The sequence below is a fragment of the Eretmochelys imbricata genome, chromosome 14 (genome assembly GCF_965152235.1).
Source record: "Eretmochelys imbricata isolate rEreImb1 chromosome 14, rEreImb1.hap1, whole genome shotgun sequence".
Taxonomy (NCBI): domain Eukaryota; kingdom Metazoa; phylum Chordata; order Testudines; family Cheloniidae; genus Eretmochelys; species Eretmochelys imbricata.
In genome coordinates, this window is record NC_135585.1 from 39200755 (window position 1) to 39228087 (window position 27333).

Sequence of the window (27333 nt, forward strand, 5' to 3'; positions counted from 1 at the left end):
TAGGCCATTTCCTGCACAAATCCAGGTTCTCTCACTCCCTCACCCCCCTCCAAAAACCCACCCCCATACACACACAAACTCACTCTCCTGCTGGTAATAGCTCATCCAAACTGGCCACTCTCCAAGTTTAAATCCAAGTTAAACCAGAACATCTGGGGGGGGGGGTGGTAGGAAAAAACAAGAGGAAATAGGCTACCTTGCATAATGACTTAGCCAAATGTTCTTTGACACCAGGTAGACAGGCTGCCAGCCTGCCCACCCTCCTGCCAGCTTGCTGCTAGGCAAGCTTACAGGATCCCCAGAGCTCCTGGATGTGAGGCAGCTTGCATGGGTGGCTGCCTGGGAGCTGAGTCTCCGTGGGAACGCATGGGTCACAGGCAGCCTGCATGGCATCTTGAGTTGACAGGCTCCCTGTTTGTGCAGCCAGGTAGACCTTCTTCCTTCTGTGAAATCTTCCGAGATTTGTCACTGAATGGAAATTCCATTCCCACACAGCTCTACTTTTAAGCGATTGCTTTTGCTACTTGAAACTAGTCCCTCTCAAACTAAGCAGCAGGAATTAAGCTAGGAGCACATTCACAGAATCAATGAGACAAAGTGCAACTTTTATTCGCTTGAGAGTTTTTTGATGTGTTGTGTCAATTGTATTAGAAGTCCTAAAGAACTGATAACTGATGATAAAAGTAAAGAGGATGGATCTAGACTGTTCTCAGTGGTAGCAGAACGAGGAGTAATGGTCTCAAGTTGCAGTGGGGGAGGTTTAGGTTGGATATTAGGAAAAACTTTTTCACTAGGAGGGTGGAGGGTGGTGAAGCACTGGAATGCGTTACCTAGGGAAGTGGTGGCATTTCCTTCCTTAGAAGTTATTAAGGTCAGGCTTGACTAAGCCCTGGCTGGGATGCTTTAGTTGGGGATTGGTCCTGCTTTGGGCAGGGGATTGGACTAGATAACCTCCTGAGGTCCCTTCCAACTCTGATATTCTATGATTCTATGTAGTGCAAAATCTTGTCAATTTCATTGTGCTGTGCTTGCCCCCAACATCAGTCGATGACAATTGTTTGCAAGACTGTGTGTTGTGTTCTATACAAGTCCTGGAACATCTGGTATCCAAACCATCCAGAAACCTTCTTTAAACTGTTGATTGTACATACAGATGCTTCTTGGTGAATTAATAAAACTGCTTGATTGGTTAAGAATAAAAAAATGTCCTGATCTGAGAAGAAATGTCCATGGTAGACGTTTACCTGAGAAGATCTTATCATTAAAATTAGTAGGGTAACAGTCTCTGGACTAAACACAGGGGGTTGGCCTTATTAAATTTCATACACATATCAACTATAATAATTACCAAAATAGGCAAATCTTATGTGTTACATTTGGGCTTTAAAATCTAACTGGTCCCCTGACAAATTTCTAAAGTTGACTCGCATTTATGCTTATACCAGTAGACACCCTTGCAAAAGGCCCTTGGGCAAATAGATAGATGGACTTTGTCAATAGGTTCTTGGAAACGACCTCACCATCTACTCTGGGAAGCCCTAAAGAGAGGGGTTTGGCCAGAGAGGCCAGGAATGTGCTTATTGATCTGATCTCCTGGCAGTCTCACACAAGAGAAATTCAGCCTTAACAAGACCAATAGGTCCAGATTGTCCCTGCAGCTGAGTAATGCTTCCCATGCCCTCCTGCATGGCCACATAGACCCTGCCTGGATGATAGCTCCAGATGCAGAAGCTCAGTGTCAAGATTTCATCCTGCTGGGATTTCCCAGCTGACAGAGAATACAGCTGCTGCTCCTTGCAGACTTTCAGGCCATCATTCTGGAGGCCACCTTTCACAACAGCCTCTTCATTGCCCTTGCTGGGACTGCCTAACCTCTGCTTTCTGGACATCAGTTAAACCGACACCACCATGCCCCAGGTGCTGCTCCTTCTCCTCTCCAGGAAGAAGAGCATCTCCTATGTTGGCTGCATCACCCAGATGTACATTTTCCTCTTCCTGGGGATAACTGAGTGCGTCCTCCATGCCATGGTAGCCAATGACCAGTACGTAGCCAACTGCCACCTACTGTGCTACACCCTTATCATGAGCCGGCTGATCTGTGTCAGGATGACAATGGTCTCCTGGGCCTGCAACATTTCCTTTGCCACAATGCACACCAGCTTCACCATAACTCTGCCCTATCGCAGCCAGGATAAGATTAACCCCAGCTTTTGTGAGGTGCTGGCCATTTTGAAGTGGGGCCAGTGTGGACGCACATGGGTCAGTGAGGCAGTAGACTACTCCTGGCCCTGTTCTCCTTGATCTTGGTCTCTTATGCTTTCATCACAGTGGCTGTCTTGAGGATATGCCCGGCTGAAGAGAGGTTCAAGGCCTTCTCCAACTGCGCCTTACCCATCACTGCGGCGACACTCCTCTGTGGTGCTGCCATGTTTATGCTCCTCATCTCTGGCTACTCTCACCAGAAGTGGCTGAAGCTCCCTAGAAGTGGGGGGCCACTGGTGCTGGAACCATGGCCCCACCCCATTGCCGCCCCTTCCCCCGAGGACCCACACCCCATGCCGCCCCTTCTTCCTGAGCCACTGCTCTGGCCCTGCCAGTCCTCTGAGGCCCCACCCTCATACCACCTCTTCTCCCCAAGACGTGGCCCTGCGCACTCCTCTCCACCCACTCCTCCCATTGCTCACCCTTATGGCCAGTAAGAAGTGGAAGGGCATATCCCTCCCCCATTTAAAAGTGATGGGGCCATGGCCCCCTGACTCCCACTGTTCTGGCATGCCTGGCCTAGAGGGGGACGTAGCCATGGGGAACAGAGGAATCTCCCAGGTTAAACCAGAGATTGGCCAGGCAATAGAGAGGTAGGGTAGGAAGGACTCCAGGGAAATAGCAACACTATGTGAGATTGAGCAGATCTGGATTGTTCATTTTAGGGTCCCTGAGCTGGAATCCAGAGTAGTGGGTGGGCCTGGGCTCCGCTACCACCTGCTGGAAAGTGGCACAGGACCTGGAGAGTTGGAATGGAAAACTGTCTAAGACAGTGTTTGCAAAGCTAGTACGGTGGAACTTTGTTACCTTGGTAGGGGGAAACTTCACAGTGACCTGACCAGAGGGCTGAGTCACAAAGAGGGAGCACCCCAAGGCACACAGAAAGCATAGGGCCACATCATGAGCAACCAATGAAAGGGGGTGCCAGATGGGGCGAGAACTAATTCCCAGGCCCAGCCACAAGGAGGCACACCTGCAGCGCGTGAAAGCCCTTTACACTGACTGACAGAGAATGTTTCCTGTTTTGCAGTGCAATTGCAAAAGATAGCTGGGTGTCAATTCCTCTCTCCAGACCATTCATCCCATGTCATTCTTGGCATATCAGTTATAAAGTTGTGCAAGAAGATCTATAATTGCAGAATAAGCAGAATGAGTAACTGCTGGTAATAGCAATAGCTTTGACTCATCCCTTCTTGGCTAATTAAGGAGTTCCCACGCTGTCTCTGAAAGCACATTCCATACAGTTAGAACCCTTTTGTGTATCTGGACTAGTCTGATAATGGCCCCAGTATGGCCAAAAATATTAGCTTAGAATCTGAACTGCGTTGGGGAAGCAAATTATAACTAGAGCTGGTCAGAAGTGTCAAACAAACTTCTTCTATTGAAAAAATACTTTTGTTGAACATTTAAATTTTTCATTGGAAAAATATGTTTCTCTGAACGTTTCTTTTTCAGGGAAAATTTTCAAAATAGAATGATGAAGTAGAAAATTATTTAATTTCAAATAGACTTTTTCACCAATGCTGAGATTTCAAGGATTTGAACTGAAACTGTCAGGATTTCTCCCTCCCCGACCTGCTTTTAGAAATGGCATGTCAGTGCTTGCACTTTCTTACACTGAATTTTTGGTATTTCCCCACCTGTTCTTTGCCTTTTTTCCCCTTCTGGTCTCTTTTCCAATGGAAAAACTGTGGGAAAGACTCTAAAGTGAGAGAAAGTAGGGAAAACCACAAATGTTAGGAAAGAAAGGTTTTATTAAAGTGTGAGAAAATGGCGGGGGACACACACACATTTTTATTACTAGCTCAAAAAGTGTGAAAAAAAGAATTTTAAAATGTAAAATAAATTTTTTAAGTTTTCATCTTGACAAAGCTTTAAAAATGGCTTCACACTTTGTCATTTGGGGAAAAAAAGAAAGGCATGTAATACAGAGAATATTTTTAACCTACTTTCTTATTTGCCTTTTCTCTCTTTTGGAAAAGTTTTTTTTTTAAAAAAAAGCGGTAGAGCAAGAAAATAATGAAAATTAAAAAACTGAAAATCCAAAATCCAAATTGAAATGATCATGTGATTCAAAATGTGGAAATGTGAGACATTATTCAAAATTGACCTTTTGTGACTGAACTCATATTACCTTACAAGAACATAGAACTACAGATTAAATAAAATTTCAAATGTTTTGAAATCCAGGAAATACAGATTTTAACTTGCGCCTCTGAAACAAAGCACCCATTGTGGCTAACTAGTGAAAGAACACATTGGTCCAGAGAAAGAAAACAAGCCAGAGAATGACTCCGTTGCCTAGTGGTTAAAGCGTTGACGTGGGAGACCCAGCATCCAGTCCCTCTGTGCCAATGACTTTTTTTCCACACACGGGAACAGCTTCAGCAGGAGAGAGGATATCGGCTCATGAGGATATGGAAGGAAATGTGGAGTGGTTTCCAGGAAAGAATAGGAGGCTGCCAGATTCAGCAGAGTGTGGAGGAAGATAGATGGGACAGAGTCTACTACCACAATTCCTTTGTTCCCAAGTCCTATGTGCCTGAATGGAGCTGACTCAACTCAGAGTAACCTGCAGGCTATGAGCTTGTCACAGGAGGAGGTCCTATAAGACCATGTGACAGCCATCTCCCAGTTTCACCAGACACAGAGTCAGCAGTTCCTGCTGGGATATTCATCAGTCTGCCTATATAAAAGGTGGGTATAAAATAAGAGGGCAAGTGGATGACTCCACCCACCATCTGAAATGGACAGGTTCTGTGAGTGAAACTTCTCTTTGAGCTTTTTCAGAGCGATGGGATACATTATTCTTTTGGGCACATCTTACTGTATCAATGGGCTTTCGTGTTTCACATCTTTCTCTCTTATCGTCTTTCTCTTTTTGTCTTTTTCTTCCTCACTTTCAGTTGAGCTTCTCCCAGAATCCTCAACTCCTCTTTAAGTGTGAATTTAGGAGGAAACAAACACCAGTGTGGTATTTTCGGTTGCACTTGGCCTCAGTGACACTGTGGGATGCAGGTATAGCTGATCTGCACTTTCCATGGCTGTGGCTCGGTGATTAGATTCAGTTAAAACATTAAGAGAGCAAATTATATGTTCACCAAGGGAAGGGACAACAGTGTTGTAAGTCAGTGCTGAACGTATTTATTTTTATACAACAGAAAAGCCTTTGAGATTTTAAATACATTTACTCAAAAATCAAAGTACTGATGATGCTGTTGACGTTCTTGTGGGGGTTCTAAGGAATTGTTCCCTTGAGTTAACATGGCAAGGGTGCTCCCAATTGCAAGCTGTTTTTCCTCACAGTATATGTTAGACGCCCTGTTTATTTCTTGTCCAATGTCCATTTGGAAATGTGGATGGAAGAGAAATGCAAATATTATTATTATTACGGTTATTATTTTATTTTTATTTTATTTATTATTTATTATACCTTGGCTGACTGTTTTCACCTGCAACTCTTACAGTTAAATTGTACGGTGTATTTCACAGTCCTGAATTAATCTGCATTTAAAACTCTAGAAAACATGACCTCTGAAGGAAGATTGGAAAAAAATGGGTTTGTTTAGTCTGGAGAAGAGGAGACTGAGAGGGGACATGACAGAACAGTTTTCAAGTACATAAAAGGCTGTTACAAGGAGGAAGGAGAAAAATTGTTCTTCTTAACTGGCAAGAAGCAATGGGCTAAATTGCAGCAAGGGAGGTTTAGGTTGGACATTAGGAAAATGTTCCTAACTGTCAGGGTGGTTAAGCACTGGAATAAATTGCCTAGGGAGGTTGTGGAATCTCCATCAGTGAAGACTTTTAAGAGCAGGTTAGACAAACACCTGTCAGGGGTGGTCTAGATAATACTTAGTCCTGCCTTGAGTGTGGGGGACGGGACTAGATGACCTCTCGAGGTTCCTTCCAGTCCTACACTTCTTAGATTCTATGATTGCTATCATGTCCTTTTATGGTTGGAAGGGCTCCATGAATAGGACATGGTCTGTTCATTCTTTGAAGATAGCTGAGTCAAAGCATGTTTCTGGAAAACTAAGTTAATTTTAATGCTGGTCAAAATATGTCATTTGAAGAATATTTTTTTTAGGAAAATTTACCTTAGTTCTAAACAAAAAAGTTGATGGGAAATTTTTAATTGTCTTTTAAAAATACATTTTAATTAAAAACGGAGGATTGGATACATTCTGCTTTTCAGCAGCTGAAGCTGATTTGTAACATCTGAAACAAGTAAAGAAAAATGCATGTCTTGTGACCATTTCCAACCCGCATGAGCGTCCTTACACCTCTCCCACCAGGAAATCCCTGCGGTTCCATGACTGAGGTCAGCTGGGGAAGGAGACCTAGGAGGGAGGATGTAGTGAGTTCCCTCTCTCTGCGACTGATAGAAGGTTTAAGGGACTAAGAAGCAAACAGGAAACCTCTAAGGTGAGCCTGATGCTTGAGTGGCTGTCAGGAGCCATTGAGGGATGACAGCCTTCCTGCAAAACCCTGGGAAGGTGGGGAGAATTGAGCCAGGTATAGACTTTAGGGTGGAGTGAAGCAGAGGAGACTGAGGACAGATGTGCATGGTAGCTGGGTCCCACCTGCAAAGGAGAGGGGTAGCCAGCTGAGGCCAAAGATGTAGTTATTTCTATGTTTCTGTTGGACTTGGGCCACAAGCAGGTTTCAGGGGTCTGCCAAGCAGGACTGGTATTAGATTCACTGGGGCCCAGGGTAGAAAGCTGAAGGCCAAGTCCCGCCACTCAGGCCCAAAACCCAAGCTCAGACGAAAGTCGAAGTCCAAGTAACTTAGCTATGCAGGGCACCTGTGGCATGGGGCTCTGGGCAATTGCCCTGCTTGCTACCCCCTAACGCTGACCCTGCCTTTTATATGCAGGAAAACAGTTGTTGAGGCATAGGTGGGTCGTGGTGTTTTTATAGCCTGTCAGGGGGGCCTCAGAAAAAAAAAAGGTTGAGGAGCCTTGTGTTAAAGGGTGCCGTGGTCCTGGATGGGGTCAGACATTTGAAGGTGTCGTGGACAGAAGTTCAGGCCACTCCTACAGACAAAATAGGTCAAAGGAGACAGGAGGAAAACTGAAGCATAGTTGCCTCAATGTCTCATACGGCCACAACTGAGCGTGGTGCACTGGTGTCAGAAACAGGAGGGCCAGGAGTCCATGCCCCCCCTCCACATACACACATTTTAACAAAAGAAACATTATGCGCTGTGGGAATAACATGATTATGCTGCTAAAGGTCAAGATGCACTATCCCCTTCAGTGTCACTGCAAATAAACAGGCGTGGTAGCAATCCTCCAGCCCGTGTTTCAGCCTATCACATCGGAAGATATGGATAATTGCAGAGTAAGAAGAACATAATAATTATCAAGAGTATTGATGGCTTTAACCCAGTCCTTCCTGGTTTTGCTTTTTGCTAACAGTTTCAACACTGTAATTAAAAACACATTACATGGGTGTTTATGGCTGTGGTGACCTTGTACCATTTTTGGTTTCATGGGTTAGTTATTTAGAATATAAAAACATAAGAACAGCCATACTGGGTCAGACCAATGTTCCATCTAGCCCAGTGTCTTTTTTTCCGACAGTGGCCAGTGCCAGGTGCCCCAGAAGGAATGAACATAACAAGTAATCATCTAATGATCTGTTCCCTGTCGCTCATTACCAGCTTCTGGCAAACAGAGGCTAAGGACACCATCCCTGCCCATCCTGGCTAATAGCCATTAATGGACCTAACCTCCATGAATTTATCTAGTTCTTTTTTGAACCCCTTAGCCTTCACAACATCCTTAGTCTTAGCCTTCACAACATCCTCTGGCAAAGAGTTCCACAGGTTGACTGTGCGTTGTATGAAGAAATACTTCCTTTTGTTTCTTTTAAACCTGCTGTCCATTAATTTCACTTGGTGACCCCTAGTTCTTGTGTTATGAGAAGGAGTAACAGGATTTGTGGCAGGATGTAGCCCTGTATCCACACCCTCCATATTATTATGGTAATAATCTTTGTACCAAGTATGTCTTTTAAGGTATCAATTGAAAACTCATAATTTGATGATTAATATTGTCCTGATAACTTACGTGTGGCAACATTTTCATGCAGTTATAAGATTCCACTGTATGATGTTTTTAACTCATGTCCCAGACTGAGGTTGGCAAACAGCTCTGTCTCAAACAGAGGATTGTGTGCTCTGCTTAATTTGCATTGAAGCAGTGAACAGAGTCATCAAGCAGGAAAGGGAGATAAAGGAAGCTCAAAAAGGTGAGGAAAAAGCAGCAGAGTCACCAATGCTGTGAAATGTGGGACCTCCATGCCTTTGTCACCTTCAGTTTAGACCAGTCAAAAACTGATAAGAGTGGAAAATGTGAGTGTTCACTAGGAAGGAGCTTTCCATTGAGAACATCATAATAATCTTGCTTTGAAAACTGCGCTGACAGCCTGTGAACTTCCAGACAGAGTTCCGAGTGTTGATTTGATTTTAAAGCTGTAACGGGTTAGGGGACTGGTGACCTCATGCACCACGTATTTCTTTGTGTGATCCTTCTGTAACTGCACTCCACAGGACACAGAGCTCCTTCATGGTCATCGAGAGGGGGAATCACAGCTTTCCATTTTGAAAAAACAAAAAACTTATCTTGAATTGTGGAAAGCAAAAGCAGAACTGAGGGGATTTTTTTAATGGCATAAGGCAGAGACTCTGGTTAGGTTCCTCAATTCACCTCATGAAGTTAAGTCTTGAAGACCTTGTTCAGTCACATTGTCCACCATGGATGAATTTCTCCTGCATCCATTCGCACAGATCATGGCTGGCCCCCAAAATCATCACATCCCTGTGGTATGCACAGATCTAAGTGAATCTGTGGGGCCCAGGACCCTCAGTGGTAGACTGGGTGGTGGGCCATGTGTGGTACCAGCCACTAACAGAAAACAGGATACTGGGCTAGAGGGACTATTGGTCTGACCCAGTATGGCCTTTCTTATATTTTCCAGTTTATAAGAATGCATGAACTGTGAGAGGATTTGAGAACTGACTTCCCTTCTCTGGGCTTATATGCTGATTGTATTGGATTGTAATAACATTCCTGGTTTGTTAATATAACAGAGCTCTGCATTTGAGGTTGTTAGCCTCTTCCTAGAGATGAGGAGTAGCATGTCAGTGATGTTACTGAGCTGCATGGTCTCAGAGAGTGAGTTTACTTCAACATGGGTGTTTTCTTTGCATCTCTGTTTCTAGTATTTCTTCAGCTCTTCCTCCTTGTAGCAGTCCTGAGCTCAGACGGTATCCCTCACAAACTGAAGGAGTGGGAAAAATGCTTTATTGACTCTGACTATGAAGAACTGGTGGATATTGCCAAAAATGGGTTGGAAAAAGCATGTTGTTCAAAGAAGGTGGTGATTGTCGGGGCAGGAATCAGTGGACTCACTGCTGCCAAACTGCTGAAAGATGCTGGTTGCAAGGTAATTATAATGACCAAGAGGAGCCAGAGACAGGCCAGGGAGGCAGTGCTCCTCTGAAATAGTCTTATCATTCCTTTTTGATAGCGTAAACAATGCTGAAGAACAAAACGATGTGAACTGAAGTAAACTGGGTGACTTGTGAAGGAAAGAGAGAGAAAAATCTATTATTTTGATTTCCAGACAACATGTTCATTGTCTTGAAGTTAAGGTTATTAGCGAAATAATAGCATAGCTGTATGAAAAATAACACTGCAGCTAAAAAAACCCTAATCCGTACCTTTTATGGAAATGGTGATTAGTTAAGTAAATGTTCCAAAAGATTCAAATGCCCTAACAGTTCGCATATTTCTGACAAAATTCTCTACCTGTGAAACCTGATATTAACTATCTCATAACAACTTTAACTTTCACTCTTGTTTGTTTGTTTGTTTGTTTGCTTTGTTTTGTTTTTCCATAGAAAAAGCTACTGTCTTGGGCCATGGGAAGGACCCAAATCCATTATCCCTATAGATTGCCTAAACATCCTCTACTCCCCCTTCTCAAAACCACCCAAGAACTACAGCCCCTGAGTCTGGAAAAGTCAACAGAGATAGCTTGTGTATTTATATTTGAAGTGCTTAGTTGATGTTGTTGGTTTAAAACCTCCCTCACTGAAAATCTGCATTAATAATGAATGGAAAAATCACTATTACTGTGAAAACTTCCATACTGGAATGCGTTCCTTGAGTACCCAATGCAGGAATACAGCCTGATTCTGGAAGCATGGTTGAGCACATGCTTAACTTTAAGCCTATGCTTAAGTCCTATGAAGTTGAAATTCAAGTTGAGTATATGTGTACCTGCTTTTCTGAATCAAGGCCTGTATGCTTACATATCATCTGAAATTACTTTGATAAAACATTAATGTTCTTTCTTTGATGGCCGTTTACAAACGAAAGGATGTGGGATAAATCAAGCCCTACCTACAGCCACTAGGTACCAGCAAAGGACTGAAAATCATGACCTGTGTTTTGCCCCTAGGTCCTGATTCTGGAAGCCAGTAACCGCGTGGGAGGACGTATCTTGACCTATCGAGAAAAAGATTGGTATGCGGAGCTGGGAGCCATGCGTTTGCCAAGAGACCATAGGTAATACACAGTTGCCCTCCTCACCCGCCAGCCTTGTTCAGAACAGTGGAAGCCCCATTTTAAAGACTTTTATGATAATTCCAAGAAAAAAAATCTTTGAAGGCTCAAATTTGGGTAGGTTAAAATCTCCCCTTGTGTGGACTAATTGCATTGCATCAAATAGTCAGTCTGTGTGCACGGACTGAAATCTCTATGGAGCTGTAACTCTTCCTGCATAGATGGGATGGGACTGGGTGGGCAGAAGTGCAGAGTGGGTTGAATTATGACAATCTACTCCACCAGCCAAAATGCCAAGTGGCATTTTTTCAAAAGTAAATTGTTTAGTGCATTGTTTTGTTTCAGTTTTAGCAAAATGTTTCATGACATATTTAACTACAATTTTTATTATGAACATATTTATCATCATTATTGAACTAGTTATCCACATTTTTCATCTACTGCACAACAGGGTTGAATGTGAATTTAGCAAAATATAGATTTGGGGTCATATGACACACAAATAATGTCATTTACCTAGGTAGGACTGGACCATTCATGCTCGGGACCATATATGAACATATAAAATTCTTTCTCATTTTGGAATTTTTCTCTTTTTACTCCTTTTCTTTTCTTTAGGGTTGTGCGTGAATTTATTACCAAATTCAAACTTAAACTGAACCCATTCTATAATACTAATGACAATGCCTGGTATTTGGCTAACAACATCAGGGCAAGATCTGGAGATGTTGACCGAAACCCTGATATCTTGCAATACCCTCTGCTTCCCACAGAGAGAGGGAAATCTGCCAGTGAACTTTATGACCAGACACTGGATACGGTATGTGTGTTGTGGAATGGACTTTTGTACTGTAGGTCTTCACTTCAAAGTTAGATTTTGGTCCTAAACCCCATCTCATCCACACACAAAACCATCTTGCTCAACTTAAGTGGTCCTTTCAACCCAGGCTAGCTGGCATTGCTTCAGGGCACAGGTGCTGGCTTCCTCCTTTCCCTGGGGGTGCTCAAACCCAGATCAACCCCACACCCTGCCCCCACTGCACCCCTTCCCCCCTTCCCCCATGCTCCCACCACTGCCCCACCCCTGCTCCACCACAGGCCTCACCTCCACTGCACCCCTTTCCACCAAGGCCCCACCCCCACCCCACCTCTTTCTGTGCCCACTCTGCCTCCGCCCCACCTCTTCTGCACCTCTTCCCACCCAGTTCCGGCCCCTCTCCCAAGCGCACCCTCTCCCCCAGTGCCTCCTGCACACCATGGAGCAGCTGACCACAGCAGGCCAGAGGCACGGGGAGGGATGGGGAGGAGTTGATCAGCGGGCCGGAGGTGCTGGGGTGTAGGGGGTGGCAGCTGACTGCCAGTGGGTGCTAAGCACCCGCTATTTTTTTTCCATGGATGCTCCAGCCATGGATAAGGTATGCTCCAGCCCTGGAGCACCCACAGAGTCAGTACCTATGGCTGAGGGTATGAGTTAGAGCTAAGGGTCTGTGTTCACTTGAGCTAGTAGGCAACTCAGTGTGTGCAGTGAAGGTGCAAGCTAAAACCCTTGAGTTCTGATAGTCCTCCAATGCCTTCCCACAATCCCCACCCCCGGGTGCCCAGAAATATAAACTAGTTCTGGGAAAGAATCATAGAGTGGCTCAGCTTACTACGGCACAGAGAACCACGGAAAATGGCCCCAGAAGTCCTAGCAGTATACACATGGGTGAATGCGTCACCAGAGAGGGTGCAGTATCTCAACTGAGAGGAACAGACCCCTATTCAAATCCCCACTGCTGATCAGATAGAGGGAAGACTTGCACAAGAGGTTTCCCACATGCTTGGTGAGTACCCAAATCCCTGGGAAAAGCTATGAGGCTGGTGCTATTTCAAGACACACCTTAGGCTCCTGACTCTAGGAGAGGCTTCACAGTTGAGATCCCCAAGCAGAGATAGGCGTTGAACGCCCTGGGAGGGGTAGGGATTAGGACACACCCCTTTTTTGGCATCTCTCGTTGGCCAGTTTAGCTAGCTCAGCCTGCTTGAGCCTTTTGTGGATCCCATTCTTAGGTGCCTAACCTTTCTTCCACCCTTCATTGTGTAGGGAGCCTGAGAATGTGACTGTGTGAATCCCAGTGATTTTCTAGACACCTAAAAGTTAGGTGTTGAGACACGTAGCACTGCAATGTCTATATCCATTAGTGAATCTAGCCTCTTGCGATATTTCCAAAAGATCAGTGTGATTTCAATAGGATTAAAGACACATAGGTGCTTTTGAAAATGCCAGTAGATGCCTATCTGCCTCTTTAAACAATAAAATACATTTGAAAATCTGGTTCTCTTTTTACCTTTAGGCTCTGTCTACCGGATAGATCTTACAGCGGCACATCGCAGCTGTGCCACTGTAAGGTCTCCTGTGTAGCTGCTCTACGCCGGCAGGAGAGAGCTCTCCTACCGGCATAATTAAACCACCCCCAATGAGCTCTCCCGCCGACATAGCGCTGTCCACACCAGTGCTTTTGTTGGTGAAACTTTTATCGGTCAGGAGGGGTGTTTTTTCAGACCACGGATGGACAAAAGGTTGACCAACAAAAGTGCTACTGTAGACATTGCCTTAAACTATTAATTTTATTGTTCAAAAAGTCTGAGCGAAAGCAGTTGAGACAGCTGGAAAACTGCAGGAAAGGAAAACAAAAATTACCGCTCCTTATCCCCATTCATAGGCACTGACTCAGTGGGTGCTCCAGGGCTGGAACACCCAAGTTAAAAAATTAGCGGGTGCTTAGCACAGCGCCAGCAGCCAGATCCCCCCTCCCCCAGTGCCTCCTGTCCACCGGCGGCACCACTGATCAACTCCTCCCACTCCCTCCCATCGCCTCCCACCTGCCTTGAACAATTGTTCTGCGGCATGCAGGAGGCTCCTAGAGGGAGGGGGAGGAGTGGCGATGGGGCACACTCAGAGGAGGGGGCAGAAAGAGGTGGGGCAGGGGTGGGAAGAGGCGGGACAGTGGTGGGGGCTTGCGGGAAGGGGCGGAGTGGGGGTGAGGCCTGGGGGGGGGGTGTCGAGCACCCACCAGCTAGAGGAGAAGTCCATGCCTACGTCCCCATTAAAAAGATCTTGTTAACAGCTCTTCCACCTGAGCAGTCATTTCATGTCCTGCTCCATGGGCATATGCACTAGGATACCACCTGTAAGTACGTGATTGCAAACAGGGAAAATAACCAATTTGCAAAGGTAGAGCTGTGATTGTGAGACTAGCAACTGTTTGCCTTGTTGCTCCCCAGGTGACAACAGACTGCAGAGCTTTGAAAGAGAAATATGACTCCTTTTCCATCAAGGTAATTGAATATGGCATTCCAGTATCCTGTGCCTGATTTCCTAAAGCTTTCCTCACACCAGCTAATGCAACACCTTGTGGGATAGATTGTGCCATGTTCACACAGTCCATGGTAGGAGGTATTACATCTGAATCCTCCTACACCTCCTGGCTATGCGGAGGAAACACGCTTGCCTCATGGGGCCTTGCATACTTTCCCCTGTGGTCCTCCGGGTTCTGCATTGCGGAACGGGGAGGGCAGGGCCACGGACCCATATCTTCTTTGCCTACATTGGTCAGTAGAAAGCAAACGGTCTCTGTGCTCCCATCGGCCCTGTGTTTGTGTAGTGAAGACAGGACCCTCCTCCATACCTATGTAACCGACGTGGCATCTCTTCTTCTCACCCTGGGTCTCTGAGTGGCATCCAGCTATGTGTCCTCATCCATGGTTATTTCAATGAGGCACCCTTCCTCTGTGTACCTGCCCATCATTATTTTTAATCCATACGAAAGTGGCTCTCAACCTTTCCAGATGACTGTACCCCTTTCACCTGATTTTCATGCATACCCCAAGTTTCAGCTCACTTAAAAACCACTTGCTTACAAAATCAGACCTAAAAATACAAAAGTATCACAGCACATTATTACTGGAAAATTGCTGACTTTCTCAATTTTACCATATGATTATAAAACGAATCAATTGGAATATAAATATTATACTTACATGGCAGTGTGTAGTATATAGAGCAATATAAAGAAGTCATTGTCTGCCTGAAATTTTAGTTTGCACTGACTTAGCTAGTGCTTTTTTGTAGCTTGTTGTAAAACTAGACAAATATCTACATGAGTTGATGTACCCCCTTGGAGATCTCTGTGTTCCCCTAGGGATACGTGTACCCCTGGTTGAGAACCACTGCTGTAGGAAGTGTGACCTGGACCATGGCTGTTTAATCAAAGGCAATAAAATCTTGCTATGGACACTCTGAATGAAATCCTGCCCCCACTGAAATCAATGACAAAGCTCCCGTTGATTTCACTGGGGTCAGGATTTCACCCAGTGAATCAAAAGGGATGGGGGATTGTGTCCTGAATGGGATCATCCTCCTTACTCCAGTGATTGGTTATGAGGAAGCTGACAACTCACACAGGAGGGTAGTTGATGTTTGGGATGGTATTCAAGTCACCTGGGCCTCTAAGGCCTTGTCTACACTAACACTGGAAGTTGATCTAAGTTACGCTAGTTAAGTTCCGTAACTCAAGTTCACGTAAATGACATTGACTTCTGTTGGGTCTGTGCCGTGCTATGTTGACAGGAGACACTATCCCATCAACATAGCTTCCGCCTCTCGTTGAGGTGGGGTACTGAAGTCGACAGAAGAGCTCTCTCCCGTCGACTTATCGCATCGTCACCAGGCCCGCTAAATCGACACCGCTGCATCAATGGCAGCAGCACCAATTTAGCGTGGTAGTGAAGACAAGGCCTAAGTCACTTTGTTTCTCCCTGCCTCCAGCTCGAGGAAGTCTTTGTTGTGGTAGCTGAGTGGCAGCTCCCTGACACCACCAGCCTTTCAGTCACACAAGCTCTCTCCTCTGGGCCGGGCCAGTCGTAGCTTTGCCTTGCGGGTGGTTAACAGTATGTGAACCCCAATCCCCGAGACTCATTCCCCTGTGATATCCAGTCCCAGCCGCGGGCTACTCACAGAAATCCCCGCTCCCCCGCAGTGTACCTCAGTTTACCAGTTTTACTTTAAACCACAACTCCTGTAAACCACATAGCCCTGGTGAGCACTTATAATAGAATGAAAGAAGGTTTGTTTGAGAAAGAATAAGTATTTAACTAGAATTGAGAGAAAGTGATAGAAGCAAATGGCTAGAATATAAAACACAAAGCTGGGTGTACCCTTCTCAATAGTTACTTTTCCAATACACTAAAGTAGGCTTCCCCTGCAAAGCTCAGTCTGTTGCAAAGTTGGCTGGGTTCACCAGAACCAGCATCAAAATGTTCATGAAAGGACCCTGCTCCTTAAGGTAGGGGTCCCCAAACTTTTTATGTCATGCTCCCCCTTACCCATAATGTAATCTGTCTGCACCCCTTTGGGGGCCAGAGGCTGGGAGCCGGGGATCGGGGCCAGAGCTGTGACTGGGGTTGGGGCCAGGAGCAGAGCCACTGCCAGATCTGGAACCGTGGCTGGGAACTGAGCTGGAGCCGAGAGCCGGAAGCCGGGCTATGGTCCCTGGCTGAGGCCAGGGCCGGGCCATGGTCGGGGGCCGGAAGCCAAAGCCAGGGCCTCAGCTGGGATTGGGGTTGGGCTGGAGCAGAGATGGGGGCAGAGTGGGGCTGGATGGTGCTCCTTCCCTGCCCCCAGTGGGGGCTGGCCTGGGCCCCATCAAGCCCCCCGCACGTTCCTCCATGCCCCGCTAGGGGGAGCATGCCCCACAGTTTGGGGACGACTGCCTTGAGGGGTTTTCTCAGTGAATGAATCCAGAATACCTTCCCTGACACTCTGTTTATACTGAAACAGTCTTTTGCCTTGATTCATAGCCAGGGCCATCTCCTGCCTGTTATAATGTTTTTTTTTTTTTTTTGATAATTTGTTCTGGGATGTGGCCAGGGTAGTAAAAAGAACCTTGCATTACTTACTGGCTGACTGAGGGAGGGGAACAAGTCCCTCTGGTTTGAATGAGTTGTCACCTAGACACAGTACCCCGGTGACTATTTTTTACCCCAAGTCCATCAAGCATACTTTCAGTATAAATACTTTATTCCTTAAATATTACCCATACATACATCTCGCCACGATTATGAATCTTGACAAGTTGTGAGCTTTCTGGAGATACCTTACATGTTACTATTCATATATAAATAGCTTGTAAGGTGTGTTTGGTGTAGTCAGTTTGTCAGGTCTGAGCTGAGAGATGTTTGCAAAGAACAGGGGACTGTTTGCCAAGGGGTCTCTGTATCTCTATGGGTGTGACCTTTGGCTAACCCTTACGGGTACTGATTAAGTCCTATGTTCATCTCTTCAGCTGTCATGGTTCAATGTGGATATGATATGCATGCACTTTCTGCCCTTCCTCTCTTCCCCAACCAGGAATATTTGATTAAAGAAGGAAAGTTAAGTAGAGGAGCCATTGACATGATTGGTGACTTGCTGAATATAGATGGTAGTTTCCACATGTCTTTTCTGTACTCGGTCATGGACGATATTGCATTCAAAGAAGGGTAAGAAGAAGAGTATCTTTAATTACTTGCTTTATATGGAGAAGAACATGTATCTATGGTAGGATCTGTCTATCTATCCATCCATCTTCTGATATAATGAGGTTGATAAGAAGATAGATGTATCTCATCCATCTATCCATGCGGCCAGTTGCCTTCTTTCAAGTAGGCACTGATGGTCTGAACTGTCACAGAGGGCAGGTGTTCATTACTATGTTTCTCTAGCCATACAAGGCAGGGAACACTTTCACAAGGGATGAGATGGACATTACTGAAAATGTCTAATGGGGAGCGTTCCTATGGAATTCACTAATTAACTTCTGACTGAGGGTACCTGTAATAGTGATATCAGAGCATCACTCTGTTGTAACAAGGGAACCCTTTGGTCAAATGATCCCGAATTGGGATTACTAACCCTACCCCGTCCCCAGGAGGCACACCTAATTCTAAGGCAATCTCAGTAATCATGCAGAATTTAGATCACGTCGAAGAGTGAAGCTTTAAACAGAAAGCTTGTCTTAACCTTAACTACCGCAGACCTGGCAGTTGCCTGTAATAAAAGAAGCCGGAATTGAAGTAGTCACTGGGGGAGGAGGGGACGGAAGGGGTAAATTATATCTTCAGCTAAGCAGCTCCTTACAGATCCACTTATTATTTTTATGATATTCATTCAGAGAACTGTTAACAGAAGCTGTAATTTTTCTACCATCATCTCCCCCCTCCCCGCCCCCCGCCCCACTGCCTTTCTTTCAGTTTTGATGAGATCACGGGGGGATTTGATCAGCTTCCAGAGGCTTTCTACAAGACTATGCATTGGGATATTCTATTTCAGTCCACAGTGGTGAAGATACTACACAACAATGAAAAAGTGAGAGTGTTTTATCGCAGGCCACGCTCATCGCTCCCCTCCTCAGTGACGGCCGACTATGTCCTTGTCACAACCACTGCAAAAGCCGCACGGCTCATTAAATTTTCTCCACCTCTTTCCTCCAACAAGACCCATGCCCTGCGCTCCCTCCACTACTCAAAGGACGTGAAGATTTTTTTGGTCTGCAGGGAAAAGTTTTGGGAAAAGGATGGAATCTATAATGGGAGGTCAATCACTGATCGCCCCTCCAGATTCATCTACTACCCCAACCACAATTTCTCCAGTGGGGTGGGGGTGATCCTGGCTTCCTACACTTGGGATGATGATGCTGAATTCTTCGTTCCCCTCAGTGATGAAAAGTGTGTTGATGTGGTGCTGGAGGACCTGGCAGAAATCCACCAAATGCCCAAGAATTATATCCAGAACGTCTGCGATAAACATGTGATCAAGAAATGGGGCCTGGACAAATATTCGATGGGAGCATATGTTTCATTCACCCCGTACCAGTTTGTCGACTACTCCAAAGCTTTGTTTCAGAATGAAGGGAGGGTCTATTTTGCAGGAGAATACACCGCTCACCCTCACGCCTGGATCGAAACGGCTATGAAAGCTGCTGTGAGAGCAGCCAGAAACATCCATGGTGATATCAGTGCATCACCTAAGTGGCAACAGAAAGAGCTGAGGGAAAATGAACTGTAATGGATTTATGAATGTTTGGTGAAGGTACAAACACATGGGGATTGCGCTGCTAATCATTGAGTGTCCTTATTGTTGTGGTTGTGCTGATGGTAGCACCTAGGTGTCCGGCTGTGAGAGTCACTCGAAAAACGCAGAACAAAAAAGAAAGTGCCTGCCTATGATGGGGTGTACAAACTCCACACTGGGCAACAAGGAGCTAAAAGGATTATTTGGGGCTCAGCCAGCCCTGCCCTGCCATACCTGCAGCAAATGTTCCATCTGCTGGAGGCATTACAAGGCAAGGAATTAGCTCATTTGGGTGGCAGGACTGGAGGTGAGCAGACCTGTAGTCCACATCTCCAGCAGCACAGAGCAGAGGGAAGCCTAAGACTCTGACACAGCTGCCCAAAGCACGCTCCCATCGCCCCCCTCCCCCCCGAGGATAGGGAGGACCCGCCCCAGAGACAACCAGAGAGGGAAGTATCCTGTGGACCTTGCACTTTGGTAACCCCCTTTACTTATTGTGGTTTGGGTTTCCCCACCAGGGGAAGGTGTTGAACTAAGTTGACCCTGGGAGAGAGGGAACGAGAGGAAGAGGACAGCCTTAAGCAGCCTTGGTTGCCAGGCTGCTGGTATCCTAAATGGCCCTAGATCAGAGTTGACTAGCCCAGGCTCCCCTCCCCAAAACCCCCTTGGCAGTCTGGGGTTGTGACTATGACCAGTAGGCCACTCTCCCCAACCAGACTCTGAATGAGGACCATTACACTACCCCGCAGAGCTTACAATCTAATTACAAGACAAGCTTGACACAGACAGATGGGGGTGAGGGGAGGGAGCACAATGATACAATGAAACAATCCAGCCCTAGATTGTTACTTTAGGTGAAGTCCAGATGGGGCGGTGCAGAAACTGTCTAAACCAACAGCAGACTGCTATGCTCAGTTGCTCTGTGACCTCAGACTCTTCTGGCTGCTTCCCCAGTCTATTAACATTATCTTCGGCCTATCCACACCAGGACACTCAGGGAAGTTAAAACCAAGTTAATGCAGGTATGATGTTAAAGCCCATTAATATGCATTAAACAGCTGTGTGGACATTCTCATTCAGAAATAAAGTAGCGTTAGTTCACTGTAGCTTAATCTGCTTTTGTTTTAACATATTCTGGAAGGCTACTAGGTATCATTGAGCAACCTTTATTTTGCATTAACAGAGTTTTAGGGCATTTAATATCAGTCCAGGTTCTATATATATGGTAAATATAGAGAAAAATCAAGAAAGTTCAATAGCAATATGCTCAAAGAATGTGGGACAGCCCCATTTTATAAATCTAATTAAATTCATTAATAAATGTTAATACCTAGCTCTGATGATGTGGTTTTCATTCATATATCTCAAAGTTGGTAAGTATTATTAACCACATGTTACAGATGGGGATGCTGAGTTAGTGGGCTGTGATGTGAGAGAGCCAGGAATAGAATCTTCTTCCTCTCTCTCTCTACTTACCAAATAATTTAATTTAACTTTCTTTCAAAAGTCCTGCTCTCCATTCTCTGAGTCCTGTATTAATTGCTTTCTATGCTCCTGTTTCTGACTCACCTCTGAAATAGGTATAGCCTATTATTCTTCTTAGGATGTTCTCCCCTTTTCCCTGCATACTGAGGTCTACATTTTTCCCTCATTCAACTGACAACTTGCATGACATTGATCAGATACCATTTGTCATAAAAATAAAGGGAAGGGTAACCATCTTTCTGTATACAGTGCTATAAAATCCCTCCAGGCCAGAGGCGAAACCCTTTCACCTGTAAAGGGTTAAGAAGCTAAGATAACCTGGCTGGCACCTGACCAAAATGACCAATGAGGAGACAAGATACTTTCAAAGCTGGAGGGGGGGACAAAGGGTCTGTCTGTCTGGGTGATGCTTTTGCTGGGAACAGATCAGGAATGCAGACTCAGAACTTCTGTAAAGTCAGTAAGTAATCTAGCTAGAAATGTGTTAGATTTCCTTTTGTTTAATGGCTGGTAAAATACGCTGTGCTGAATGGAATGTATATTCCTGTTTTTGTGTCTTTTTGTAACTTAAGGTTTTGCCTGGAGGGATTCTCTATGTTTTGAATCTGATTACCCTCTAAGGTATTTACCATCCTGATTTTACAGAGGTGATTCTCTTACCTTTTCTTTAATTAAAATTCTTTTAAGAACCTGATTGATTTTTCATTGTTCTTAAGGTCCAAGGGTTTGCGTCTGTGTTCACCTGTACCAATTGGTGAGGATTTTTATCAAGCCTTCCCCAGGAAAGGGAGTGTAGGGCTTGGGGGGATATTTTGGGGGAAGATATCTCCAAGTGGGCTCTTTCCCTGTTCTTTGTTTAACATGTTTGGTGGTGGCAGCATATGTTTCAAGGACAAGGCAAAGTTTGTACCTTGGAGAAGTTTTTAACCTAAACTGGTAAAAGTAAGCTTAGTGGGTTTTTCACGCAGGTCCCCACATCTCTACCCTAGAGTTCAGAGTGGGGAAGGAACCTTGACACCATTCATGACATTAAAGAACTGGAATACACTTGAACTAATTAAGCCAGCTGAAATTCATTACCAGCTATCTGGGTGCCCCCTTGATCTCTGCCCTTGGGCTGAGTCTGAGGTCTGGTCTGCACTAGGAAATTGGGTCAGTATAACTACTTTGCTCCAGGGTGTGAAAAATCCACATCCCTGAGTGATGCAGTTAAACTAACCTAACCCCCAGTGTAGACACCCCTCAGTCAATTGAAGAATTCTCCCATTGACCTAGAGGTGGATTACTAACTCCGATGGGAAAACCCCATTCATCAGCGTAGGTAGCATCTTCACTTAAGCTCTGCAGCCACACAGCTGCATCGGTGTAGACAAGCCCTGAGTTTAGCTTGGAAGGGGAGTGGGACAAGTAGCTTTTTGTCTCCCTGATCTGGGGGACCTCTCTCTGCCAGGCCAGTTATGGAGTAAACTAGAGGAGGATCACACCTGCTATGCCTTCTCCCAGCTGGCAATGACACACAAGGGTATTCCAAGACCTCTGTGGTGTAGAGATCATCCCCTTTTTGCCCAGCCATGCTGCCCATGCCAGTCGGGGGAGAAAAGGTGCTGAAGATTGTGCTAGAGTGTCTCAGAACTATGAGAGGGTTTCCTATGCAGGGGATGATCCTGTGGCCAGATCCACTGAGTTTATAGCCATTTTGTAAAGCTGGACTGCCGAAACGTGGCTGCAGCATGGCCCTAAGTATTAACTTGGAACTCCAACAGAGCTTTCCATTGACATTTTGCATCAAGCAAAGTCGGGGCATCATATTATAACTAGAGTTTGTCAACCCACTTTTTTTTCCATTGAAAAATGGGGGTTTGCTTGAGCCAGGCCACAGCTTCATCTTGGATTAGATGAGTGAGGGGAAAACACAACATGTGCTGGAACCCCTATCATATTGCAACCCAAATACAAAAGAAGTATCAAGATAAAGTTATGGCCCCAATGATCCGAACACTTCTGAGCATGTGTATAAATTCAGCAGGACAAATTTATGTCTAAAGTTACTCACATTAGTAAGTGTTTGCCTAAAGTTGCCATCACGTATCCGTTATGTCAATACATTTTACCTTGCAGGGACATTAAAATTAAAAGAAAGAAACATGTATTGGAAACCCAGTTACTTTGGCATCTTACTAATAAAGCACTCACTTAGATAACAGCTATGGAAATATGCACACAAGGTGAAATTCACCCCAAGCAGAGGGACAGAACAAAGCCTTATGCCACACTTAAGTCATACTTAAGCCCTCGTAATAGTGGTTATTGAAAGGATCAGTCCTGTTGGTTTAGAACCTTATCCGGTGGAGAGACTTATGGAGACTTTAGTGGGTGATGAATTAAGCCCATTATTGACTAAAAGGGGTAGCCAGTTGTTTGACTACACTCATGTTTCTTTCCAGAGACCAAATAACTAAATTTAGCCAAATTTAATGTTTAAAGACAAAGCAGTATGAAAGGAGACGTACACACCCTGCTTCCAGGAAGCAAATTCTTCCAGGGTGTTCCCCTTACACAGAAGGCTTGCTTCAAAGAGAGGCATTTCAGCTAGCAGTCTGTATAGTGTAATTTTACAAGTCACAAAACTTTCTATGAGTCACCAAAATCTAGCCCTCCAGTTTGGCCCAGTTCCTAACTTATTGTTCTGTATCTTCCTTATCTCTGTTTTGGATACTAGGATTTCAAGGTACTGGAAGGTACCTACCTATATTTACCCATATCTTATTTTGATTACTAAATTCCAAGTGCTGATGAGCCATAAAACTACTCTCTCACAGTTCTTGGTACAAAGGATTCCTACATCTTTGCTTGGACAAGTTTCCTGTTTTCTAATATCAAAGTTGACTTCAGCTTTGCAAAGTGTTGTTGGGATTACTTAGCTTGATGAACAGAATTGTAGGAAGAGCATAATACATTTAGTTAACATAACTTCCCAACACTTTATATATATAAATGTTAATACCATGCACATAATACCTATTAGCATGGTGTACACTATGCCTAACATATAGGTATTGACTAATACAAGGCAGTTTTGGAGTATCTCAACTGCACATTAGTAAAGGCTTTCAAGAGGAAATATGGTCCAGTATTTAGGGCACCATCATATACGGTAGGATGTCTGAGTTCAAATCTCTGCTTTAGCCTTCCTGAGTGACCATATGCAAGTCACTTCGGTTTTCTGTACTTCAGTTCCCCAGATGTAAAATGAAAATAATAGTACTTCCCTTCCTCAGAGGGCTGCTATGAGGATCAATATATTAAACATGGTGAGCTGCTCAGATAATTGGGGACTTATCTGAACCTTAGACAGATTTTTTCCTGTGTAGAGGGACATCAAAAGTATGGTCTATAAGCCACTTAAATCCCACTTCAAACTCAAAATAGCCTGGTGCTGGGTCTCTGGAGAGGGGTGAATTTCACTCACAAGTGCCAACATTGACCATAAAAGTCTTTCCTGGAAGCTTTTGTATTTCTTTTTTACTGACTCTCCAGCCCTTTAACTTTACCCAGTGAAACTTCCTGGAGTGACGACTTACTACAGGTCTCAAAACCAATAACTAATGAAGCCCAGTGCAACTATTTTCCAGTTAGCAACAACCAACAATAGAACAGGGAATTAACAGAAGTCGGTGGACCTGTGCCTGCTTTGATCAGAGTTGAATTTAGTTCCTGAGGCTTTTGCCTTTCAAGTACTATATTTATTAAGTAAATGCCAAGATTAGTCACATTTACTTCGATGGGACTAGCCATGTGAGTATTGTTAAACAAGCATTAACATCACCTTGCTACAGGCCTAGGCACCGCTGGAATAGCACTCAGTTTTGCAAAACAGGGTTTAAGGGATTACATAACAGTCCGCCATGTGCAGGGGTGAATTTTCCAGTCTGCAGAGAATGGGTTCCACAGATGGGGCGGACTGGAGACTGGGATACAAAATGCTCAGTAGCACTGTCGCCTTCCAAAACCCTATTGGGATATTTTCTAAGACTGTAAGGGGGGAAGGGACAGAGAGGTTAGTGGGGGAACAGGCAATGTGGGAACTGGTGATAGCCCAATGGAGCCTGGCTTTCAAAATTGGAGTAAGTGGATAAAGCTGAGAAATATTCTGCAGTCAGGAGGTGTCTGAATGGATGACCCTGGCCTCTACAGAGAGCTAATGTCCAAGCAAGAAGCAGCTAACTCGATGCTCCTGAATTCCACCCATCTCCCAAGATCCATGTGAATCTCCAGAGATCTGTGAATTGGGTGTGTCTGTGTGTGGTTGGGTGAGAGCAGACCCCTCTACTGACTCTGAAAAGGAGGGCCAACCCCACTCCCCTTTTTTGCGGTCTCTGCCCGGTCTGATCTCATGGCAGAAAAATGCAAAGGACCACAAGCAGAAACTTGCCGAGTTGCAAAGCATGTGCATGGGGGGGGGGGGGTGGGAACAGCTGAGGACTACATTTCCTCCTGTAACTGTGTCTTAATTAAAGACTTGGTAGAGTATTCCCCAAAGCCTGGTAAAGTTTAGATACATATTTCCCCTTAGCTTGTTAATTTTGAGCTACTGGGGTGATGTAATGGTCCCAACCTTAACTCAGACTATTTAAATATTGTATGTTCTTCCACCAGTTATTGTTCCTTTTTCTTCAGTAAGGAATCGACTGGAGTAGCTTTAGACCTAGGTTAGAGAGTCAGATTTAAAGTGTCTCATGCAATATTTTTGGTTACCGATTACAGACTGCAGTTCTTACAGCCGGCGGGTTTCAACTTGACATTTTCTAACCTATTTTAAAAAAAAATCATTAAGGTTTTTTGTGAGAGCAGGTATAAATATTTATGGTATTATTTATTTTTTCAGTATAAACGGAATACATGTCTTAAAGATTTTAAACTAATTTTCTCCCTTAGAATAATATTATTGCCCTAGGCTGGAAGAATGCCATGTTAATTGGAGTGCTCATTACATATGCCTCTTATAAGACAGTATTTTGACATTTCTCCAACAGGAACTATAAAGGTGACAAAGAAGAGATTGATGTGGATTGCTTATTTATGTACTTGTTGCAACTATTTTCAGTTCATTTTCAGTTTTTAAGGTCAGGCTTGACAAAGCCCTGGCTCGGATGCTTTAGTTGGGGATTGGTCCTGCTTTGAGCAGGGGGTTGGACTAGATGACCTCCTGAGGTCCCTTCCAACCCTGCTATTCAATGATTCTATGATTCATAAATGTTTGTTGGTTATGAATGACCATATACCAGAATTATGGGGAGGCAAATGCATTCTAAGACTATAACACAATGTGGGACAATACAACAACAGTTTTCTTTAAAACAAATGGTGGCATTTTTCCAAAAGAGGTGAACTTTCTCTCCTTTCTAGATTACTCACTCGACAAGATGGGATATAGGGAGGTAAGCAGTTACTGTCTTCTTATGTTTCTAGGCTATGTGTTCAAACCTTCACAGCTTTGGCCGTTGCTTTGTTCTTTTGAAGAGCACTATTCTTACACAGAAAATTTCTCATACCAGACTAGCAGAGATGCAAGTATACAATTTTTTTATCAAAAGATATTTTCAAGTTATTATTCTCACCATGATGATGATGGAGCACACACATAACCTCGGAGAAAAGCCCGCTATGGTTTTGAACATTCAATATTTTAATTAAATCATTAAAATTAGAAATGCTACTTAGAATAAATTAATCATTATAATTATCATGAATTGTAGTAGCAACTGATTACATATAGGGCCTTAAAAGATATTAAATACATACTGACTACTTTTTATGATAGCATATGTTACATTTGAATTTCTCATTCATTTGAAATCTGGCTCTGATGAAGGGAACACCGTGGAATTTATATGCCTTACAGTTCTGCTTCTTATAGCCAGTCTGCGCTATTAGTATCTGCCTGTGGTGAAGGAGGGGCACATGGAATGCTGTTCCAGCTCCCAAAAAGTGCCGGAATGGCATTCCACATGAGTCGAGCGTTGTTTCATTACTGACTTGTCCGGAAACTCTCTCCTCATGTTTCTAATCCAAGTGGACTCCAGACCTCGCACCCCCATGTACTTTTTCCTCAGTCAATTGCCCTTCATGGGTATCTGACAAACCCTAGTCATTGTCCCTAAAATGGATAGGCTTCCAGTCTCTGGGGAACATTATTTCACTGTTTGGATGTGGGCCCAGATATTTCTCATGCTGACCATGGAGGGAGCAGAATTCCTCATTCTAACAGCCATGTCTTCTAAGTAAAGATAATGAATACAATTATTGCTATTGGTGGAAGTAGTCATTGTCATAGTTTATGATGTTTACATATAAGGTGTGACACCTTGATCTACTGAAGCCACTGAAAAATACCCCAATTGACATCAACAGGACAAGAATTTTTTTCAAGGCAATTTTAGTGCCATTAAAAATCCCAGATACATAGAGATTAATTTTTATATCATATCATACATTTTCATTTCTTGTGCTTCTGAAACCTTGTCCAGTTGAAGGATCCCGCCGTTTTGTTTTGGATGTTTTTTTAATGTACTGCACAATATGGTGTCTAACACTCAGTTTGGGATATCTGCTCTTCAAAGGAGGGACTTCCAAGTCTCTGATCAAGCAAAGGTTTACATTTATCCTTAACATTGCACACTGGGTGTTGTCCCATTGAACTAAACAGGTCTACTCACATCCCTAAAATTATTCATGTGCCTGGGGCTTTTCAGGACTAAGGCCACAATACAGAAAACTACATTTATTAGAAAGAAAAGGAGTACTTGTGGCACCTTAGAGACTAACCTATTTATTTGAGCATAAGCTTTCGTGAGCTACAGCTCACTTCATCGGATGCATACTGTGGAAAGTGTAGAAGATCTTTCATACACACAAAGCATG

The 27333-nt window shown here is 44.3% G+C and overlaps 1 protein-coding gene across 1 annotated transcript; it reads left to right on the forward strand.

Moving 5' to 3' along the window:
- The first annotated feature begins 5008 nt into the window (after positions 1–5008).
- LOC144274414 (L-amino-acid oxidase-like) lies at positions 5009–18921 on the forward strand. Its single transcript, XM_077833221.1, has 7 exons — positions 5009–5021; positions 9491–9714; positions 10735–10841; positions 11457–11658; positions 14103–14156; positions 17227–17357; positions 18108–18921. The coding sequence occupies exons 1-7, from the start codon at positions 5009–5011 to the stop codon at positions 18919–18921; spliced, it is 1545 nt and encodes a 514-aa protein (XP_077689347.1).
- The last annotated feature ends 8412 nt before the right edge of the window (positions 18922–27333 follow it).